This window comes from Coffea arabica, chromosome 6e (assembly GCF_036785885.1).
Source record: "Coffea arabica cultivar ET-39 chromosome 6e, Coffea Arabica ET-39 HiFi, whole genome shotgun sequence".
NCBI lineage: Eukaryota > Viridiplantae > Streptophyta > Magnoliopsida > Gentianales > Rubiaceae > Coffea > Coffea arabica.
This window is the reverse complement of record NC_092321.1, coordinates 62,723,691-62,731,736: the sequence shown is the minus strand read 5'-3', so window position 1 is coordinate 62,731,736 and position 8,046 is coordinate 62,723,691. Positions and strand designations below refer to the sequence as shown.

The window sequence follows — 8,046 nt, the reverse complement described above, 5'->3', positions numbered from 1 at the left end:
CCAATCTTTATTTTCAAACAATAAAATTAATATTCAAGAAGTTGAATGCAATATTATGAACTCAAAAAAATTACTACTATCAATTGCTTCTATTTATTTTTAAAACTTCAACTGCATCTACGTCAAAACTTTCATTTATTTGTCTTTACTTTTTCTTCTTTTTATGAAAAATTTTGTATTAATTTCAATGATAGCTAGGATTAGGTTGAAAAAAGAAAACAATCATGAAATCTTACTATATTCGATCCAATAATAGAATATTAGAATATTTTATAAATTTACTAATATATATGTGTGTATATATATAATTTAATTATATATTCATGAGTCTGGATAAGATATGGTATGTGTTTGAATTTGGATATGAATCATAGAAAATCAGACCCTATATAGACCCATAACTTTTTTACAGGTTCTGAATTTGGGTTTGAGAAATTAAATTCAAATTCTACCCAATTACATTGGATATGAATTGAATTTGGATAAGATCTCCGTTGACATGCCTAGTAGCAACGAGCCTTCCACCTCATGAGTTAATTTTTTTAAAAAAAACTATCAACCGATGTGAGATATTTGACGCTCCTTACATCACCACAAGCCTCATAAATAGCCTAATCATTGTCAAGTACACACAGGAATCCTAACCAATGACACAAACCACCTAAAAACATGGGATAATTGCAGAAACCTCTGTTGAAGTTTTTGATACTAGCACTCACCTCCCTTGTGGTTTTAGAAAATAATACTTACCATCCTTGAATTTAAGGTTTGTGTTGCAGATTCAGTCTATACCAGAAAAGTTACCATTAAATTTTTTTTTAAGGATTGAGATGAGAAATTTGCCCTTCATACTACTTGCCAAGTTGTATTAACAAAGGAATGACAAAATATGAAAAGTTATTAAGAATTAGCAAAATTCAAGGGGTGTAAGTGCAATTGAATGAAGTTTACCAACAATACATGAAGTAACGGTGGATACTAACGACTAGTTAAATGACTATACATCCAGGTTTTTATAGCAAAATTTATAAAGTATACAAGTCACTTTTAAAATTCTCTATTAGTAATATGAATAGTTATTTGTAGGGATAACACAACTGTTTATGTTGTCAACACCAATCATGTACAAAAAAAAAATATCGTTGAACAATCAGCTAATTAACAGCATACTTAAGCATCACTAAAAGTTACTGATCATGAGATAAGTCTAGTTACAAGTAATTAGAAGTACATACTAATAAGATAAAGTTGTCTATAGTAAATGAAAACTGCAGTAAGTACATTAGAATCACGTACTAAAATTGCTACTGCTATTGATATTTCCAGATTATAGGGTTATAACTGTATTAATGGAAAGAGATGTAATAACTCGAGAAGTAGTAGTGGGCTGAACTAGAAGAGATTTTGAAATAGAAATAACTTGAGCAGATATATTTATACAAGTTCTCTTTATACTCACTTTAGTAGAAACTTCAGAATTGCTTATTGACCTTCCTCTCTGCAGTTGTATAAAATTAGACTTAAATTGACTGATTTAAAGAACATAATATAGAAACATGTACGCCGTTTTCTCCCCTCAATTGGCACAATTCCTTAGTTTTGATTACAATGGCTAATGATGCTACAACTCACAAGTAATGTAATTTAATTAGTCACTCAATTCGTTGACAAAAAATAATTTTTCTTTCCTAAAATTCTTTCATTAAGTTTCTGCAATTAGTTAGGGTATAAAAGTAAAATCATACAATTTATTGTTAGTAATAGGTCCAATTTCCTCCTAGGGGAGGTTAGTGCAATTTTAGAAATTATAGGGGAGGTGATTGCTAGTGTTAGAAACTTTAGGGGAGGTTTCTGCAATTATCTCAAAAAAAAAAGGGTCATAAATTATGGTACGGTTCCCTGGTTGTATATTAATAATGATGGCCCCATGATGTTTGTACGTCGGACCCTGTCACATTCATGAATCATATTGATGTTTGTCTTGTCCAATTTTTGGTTTCTAATGTTTGGCCATTTTTGTTATAAATTAAATTTAAAGAAATTCATTTGCTTGTCGTAGGCGAGAAAAATCGTGGCCAGTTGTTTTACTTATTTAATGGTTATATTAAATTTAACAAGTTGTAAAGAAACTGTACTATTTTCACTTATACACTGTTAATCAAAAGTATGCAGCAATTTGATGATAGCTACCGTCTTCAGAATCTTGGCATGTAAATGCTTTCAATAGGTGAAGCTGCATAAGGGGCTTCCTAGGTAGAAATCTGTAGGCCTGAATTGGGATGTTTTATACTATTTTTGTCTTCAAGATTCCGAGTTCATCTGCATTCAAGATCATGCATACATCTTAGTGGGCTGCTGTTGTGTGTGCAGGGAAATCCCAGCTGTTATTACTTGCAAGTGCTACATTAAAGAAAATCTCAGCAACAGGAGGCGGAGAAATTGAGGTAATCCATTTGACGGTTGAAGATTAGCCAAGTTATGGATTAATTGCTGTTTGTCCATAAGAATGTTGCTTTTCTACATTCTTCAGGTTTTTAAGATGTAGTATATTCTATATGTATTCTTTTCCTTAAATTGGACAGAGAGATGGGGTAAGAATTGATGAATTGGTTCAGATGCTCAGCTATGGTCTTGCATTTAGCCGCCAGGCCTTTCATCATGGTGAATATATATATATATATCTATATATATATATATATATATATATATATATATATATATATATATATAGAAAGTCTTATTTTCGAGAATATAGAATTCTTACAGCATGCTTATGCTGAATCAGGCACATGATCAGCTGGTTATCGTGTTTAAAGTTTTCTCATTCTTCTTAACTTGTGCAGTAAATCATTTAGAGGCTTGGCAGCAGAAAGACTTTTAAATAGTGTAATGGCATTTATGAAAGTTGGCAGCCTGAGCTTCTCTGCTGCCAGGTGGGCGGAGTTCCGCCCCATCAGGATCAGGGAAAGAGTCTAGCATCAAGCATTAACAATGCAATTAGATGATATATCAAGCATCTGGCGGATTTTAGTTGCGACATAGTTAGCATGAACTAGTTGCTTACGTGGTTCTGCATATAAAGATTTTTGCTTTCCTTTACTTCCTATATGCAGTACAAACTTTGATTTTAGGTTTCACTTGGGTGTACTTTTGACCTGAAACCTTTGTGCTTAATATACACGGTTGATACTTCAACAAGAAAAACAGGATCAAAGTTACTGTTTGCCAGTTGCAGGTTCTGCAAATCTGTGACTTGTACATTATGCCATTCTCTTCATACCACTAACGTTCAATTGTTTGGTTCTTTAGATGGCAGATCAGAGCATCAGCTATACTCCAGAAGATGCAATTTCCGGGATGGGATTCGGGAAATTCCAAGGGCTCCTACTAGTTTATGCTGGACTTGGTTGGATTTCTGAGGCAATGGAAATGATGATTCTGTCTTTTGTTGGAGTAGCTGTTCAATCTGAGTGGGGACTCTCTCCTGCTGAAGAAAGCTTGATAACATCTGTGGTCTTTGCTGGCATGCTAGCTGGATGTTACTTTTGGGGCATCATATCCGATGCATATGGAAGAAGGTAGTCCTCTAACTTCTTTTCATCTTACTATAGGATCCCTCACAAGTGACAAGTCCAGTTACAAGTGTCTCTGATGTTTCGTCGAAAGTAACTCAGTTGCAGTTTGATTTTAGCTTGACTTCTGCGTAATAGATATTTGCCTTGATAGTTCTTAACTATAGGGAAATTATGTAATTTGTACTAATTACTGAGTTTCCAATAATAATTAAATATTCATGTGTTTTTAGCTGCTGCAGCAGATGACAAAACTCTTTCTATACACCTTACGTATCTAGAAAAGTTCTTAGTTGAGGTTAAACTACACGATAAATGAATTTTGTTTAACAAATGGTGCAAAACATATTAGATGCTCTTGCTTAGATTTCAGTAAGCATAAAATCTACTCCTGTACCATTGATGTGGTTTTGGCTCTCTAATTGGGATATGACTCATAAATTATATGTTGGACTAAAACCGAAAAAAAAAGCATTCGACATTTGCTGTGACATGAAGTAAACAAATCTTGGTGAAGCTTCTGCAGATCTCATTGCTTAGTAAAAATATTTCCAGGTAGGTAGAATAACTCTGGTCCATACAATTTTGAATCTTTTAAAAAATGACTGCAAAAGATTGTTTAGGGAGGGAAGTACATTACTTATAACTAAACATGTCTTGAGGGTGAAATCCTCCAGTTTAAAGGAATATAACTATAAAAAAGAATAAAACATTTGGGAACCAGTTGAGCTGATCTGTGAGCAAATGCACTGGTCCACCAAGACAGTTCGATTACCAAAATGGTCAGACCAGTTAGCAGCACCATCAGGATAAACCAGATGGAGGAAACCAAATAAATGCAGGAACTCAGTACATCTCCTCCGGAGGCCAGTGTCAGATCAGTAAATCAGAACCTCAAAAATGATTAGGCAGAAATACAAATTACTGTGTAATATGGCGGACTTCTTGGATCAAAAGCTAAACTTACTGTTTATATTGATTCTGCACCACAGGAAACTACATTGAAGAGGATGAGGGATTTAGTATTTTAGTACATAACTTCTGTGCCAAGTCTTGGTATTATGGTGTAATTCTTATCTCTACGTTAATGGGATCCTTCATACATAAAGTGCGTTTTCACAGACAACATTTCTTTGGATGCAGAAAATGTCCTTAATCATTTTCATACCACGAAGGACCACCAAATCCAGTAAATATGTTTATACTTGAAAACAGTTCTTCATTTCTTGGTAAATTATTTTGAATTACTACCTAGCAATTTCAGTGTAGATAGTCCAGTTTCCATTAACATAATGGACAGAGCAATGATGTACTTTCCTCTTATTTTCTTTTGATTCTTGTCTGCAATTTATTCCACACTTTTTTTGGTATTTCCATGTAAAGGAAACCAAAAACACATTACCAAGGAATATTTAGACAAAAAATTTGGCTCCTCTGGTGTTTGCAGATCATATTCATACCAAACAAGGAGTCCTGAACTAAACGTCGATTACCAAAAAGTGCTGGAACCATCTTTAAACTATCTAGCTGAATCATTCATATCCAAACATGTATTAAATTCTTGAAATTCTGACTTCTTTCTCACTGATGCTGGAAGTTTGAAGATGGATATCCAATTGCATTAAATTCCGGTCAAACAGATTGGATTAGTTGTACTCTACCTCCATAAGAGGGCATCTTTGCTTTCCTTCATTGCATAATATTGCATTCTAAGCATTAGTGAGTGTTCACCTCTCTGTCTCTTGATCTTTAACTTCTTTTTAACCTTTTACAGGAAAGGCTTTATTGGTACAACAACAGTGGTGACTGTAGCTGGAATTTGTAGCTCTTTGGCTCCAAGTTATATTTTATTTTTGGCATCGCGTTGTTTGCTTGGATTTGGTGTAGGAGGTGGCCTAGTGTTTGCAGCATGGTTTCTGGAGTTCATTCCTATAGCTAATAGAGGTGCTTGGATATTCGCCCTTACAGCTTTCTGGTCATCTGGATCTGTGGTCGAGGCTTTACTTGCATGGGTATGTATTTTATCTTTTGGTGAACCAATTGTTTTGTTATATAAGTTTCAATGGTACTTCTTAGTTTTGATGTCTCTGTTGAAAGAAGAAAAGTTAGTATCTTTGAATGGTTATCAAGCTTATCAGCACAGCAGTTAATTTCAGCAGTCAAAGCATAAGAACTCCCTGTTATTAAGGAATGAACAACTGTAAACTATTCTGCTTTAACATACTAAAAACCATTAAATTTCTCACTTGTATGCAGATTATCATGCCAAGATTTGGTTGGAGATGGCTACTAGCTTTATCTTGTTTACCATCATTGTTTGTACTTCTCCTTTCTGGCTTTACACCCGAGTCACCAAGGTATCTATGTGTGAAAGGAAAAATGGAGGAATCTCAGAAGATATTGGAAAAAGTAGCGACCATGAACAAGACAAAACTTCCCCCCGGAGTCCTTGTCTTAGATCGAACAAGAAACATGGACGAAGAACACTGTCCATTATTAGATACTTCTCTTCTCCCCTCAGCAAGAGAAAAGAAGCGTAGCTCAGGAATTTGCCTATCATCATTCGTCATGATATTCTCATCAAAACTATGGAAAACAACTCTTCTTCTATGGATTCTATACTTTGCGAGTACTTTTTCATACTATGGTATCGTATTATTGATCTCTGAGCTAAGTAGTAAACATAGTAATTGTGGTTCGACCAAAAACTTTTTGAAGAGTACCGAGGATTCTGGCCTCTATAGAGATGTATTTATCACATCTTTTGCAGGTGATGCTCTCTTTATGTTTTCATCATACATTTGCTCCTTAGAATTTGAACGACATTGACAACTAGTCCTGTCCATCATAATACCTGTTTTATGAATAACAAGATTTCCACTCTTTCCAGATTTAGCTGGGCTAGCAGTGTCTGCAGTTGTTGTTGACAGATTAGGCCGAAAGCTCACCGTGAAGATTTTCTTGGCACTGGGTTTTATTTTGCTTCTACCACTGGTTGTGCATCACAATGAGATTGCGACCACAGCTCTATTGTTTGGCTCACGCATGTCTGTTATGTCAGCATACAGTGTCATTGTTGTCTACTCAAGGGAGGTAAAGGCTTTGTCTTCTTTATGGTGCTCATTTCTTTCTCAATCAAGATGCTGCAGACCAAACTTGTTTTGGGCCTTTCTAATTAATACATTATCTATCAGAAATTTGACTTCTATTGGTTCAGTACGTGAAGCTAGAACTACAAGAAGAGTAACATGAAATGCCTTACAAATGAACAGAAGGTTCATTCTGGAATTCAGTAACTTATAATCTGAAGAATAAAGGACAAGAAGAAAGAAACTTTGACAAATAGAATGGTTCAAATGCTTAGAAGCCAAGCATATTCCCCCACTTGATGTCACACTTTCGTTACACCCTCTCAAGCATAGGAAAGATATATTTCCTAGTTACTAATTTTGCTGAGGCAAGCGTCATTTCTTCTTGAATGTAACTGAATCATCTACAAGAATTTAACACACAAGTGAAGAATTGTGTCTCAGCCTCTTGTGAAGCCTAGAGAAACTTTGCTTCGTTTTGGCCAGTTGAGCTTTGAAGCAAAGTTTAGGAATAGATCTCTCTGTACAAAATATGATCCTTACAACCTGTTTATATTTTACAGATATATCCAACTTCAGTGAGGGCAACTGGTGTTGGAAGTGCAACAGCTATTGGACGAATTGGTGGAATAATATGCCCTCTTGTAGCAGTTGGTTTAGTCAGGGATTGCCATCAAACAGCAGCAATACTTCTGTTTGAGGCTGTGATAGTTCTCACGGGATTCTGTACTCTTTTCTTTCCTTCAGAGACCAGTGGACAAGGTTTGACTGACGTTACAAGCCTGTCCAATGAGGAGTAGATTACACCTGATTAGGGCATGTATGGTTCCCTTTAAGTGCAATTAGGTACTGTTGTTGTTGTTTCTCTTTCAAGCTACGATATACACTTAGAAGCATAATTATATCAATATAGTATTAAATTGGTGTAAATTAATAAGATTCTCTTGGTCAATTATTTTAGCTAATTATAAATCCTGATTTTGAATAGCCAATTGTTTTGATGTTCTTGTTTGCTTTTGTCTTTGGATTGTAAAGTTTTTTATGAGCAAAAAAGCTAAAAAACAAAATTTATCAAAGAGTAACTTTTGCTGATTCTGATGATTCTCATTATTCTCTACAATCACTTTTCTATAATCAGCTTTTGTAAAATCTAAGGTAAAAAAGAACAAATCTAAAGTTATGGGAGTATACACATGTAATCAGCTTTTATTGAACACACATTCTTCTTGAAAAATATAACCTGAGATCACTGATGAAATCAAATAGGAAAAATTTTACTTCATTCTCTAGCCCTAGGCATTGGCGAGTTATGTTGCCTTCCCCCTCACCTCAACTTTTAAAATTATAAATGTGGTTATATATATTCTTAATTCTATGAATTTGTC

General features: G+C 34.6%; 1 protein-coding gene across 2 annotated transcripts; it reads left to right on the top strand.

Moving 5' to 3' along the window:
* Nucleotides 1-2,117: 2,117 nt before the first annotated feature.
* LOC113696987 (organic cation/carnitine transporter 7-like) lies at nucleotides 2,118-7,648 on the top strand. Of its 2 annotated transcripts, XM_027216375.2 has the most exons (7): nucleotides 2,118-2,253; nucleotides 2,371-2,444; nucleotides 3,310-3,578; nucleotides 5,347-5,584; nucleotides 5,829-6,342; nucleotides 6,463-6,665; nucleotides 7,225-7,648. In XM_027216375.2, exons 3-7 carry the CDS (start codon nucleotides 3,310-3,312, stop codon nucleotides 7,459-7,461), a joined length of 1,461 nt encoding a protein of 486 aa, XP_027072176.1. In that variant the 5' UTR covers nucleotides 2,118-2,253; nucleotides 2,371-2,444; the 3' UTR covers nucleotides 7,462-7,648. The 2 variants fall into 2 exon arrangements, with proteins under 2 accessions (XP_027072176.1, XP_071912075.1); XM_072055974.1 differs by lacking the exon at nucleotides 2,118-2,253 and having other exon boundaries at nucleotides 2,307-2,444.
* Nucleotides 7,649-8,046: the final 398 nt, after the last annotated feature.

Excerpts from the sequence above, each read along its gene's own strand:
- LOC113696987 (XM_027216375.2), top strand. The coding sequence starts at position 3,310 with ATGGCAGATCAGAGCATCAGCTATACTCCAGAAGATGCAATTTCCGGG. Across the intron at positions 3,579-5,346 it reads TCCGATGCATATGGAAGAAG|GAAAGGCTTTATTGGTACAA; the intron begins GTAGTCCTCTAA and ends AACCTTTTACAG. Across the intron at positions 6,343-6,462 it reads ATTTATCACATCTTTTGCAG|ATTTAGCTGGGCTAGCAGTG; the intron begins GTGATGCTCTCT and ends CACTCTTTCCAG.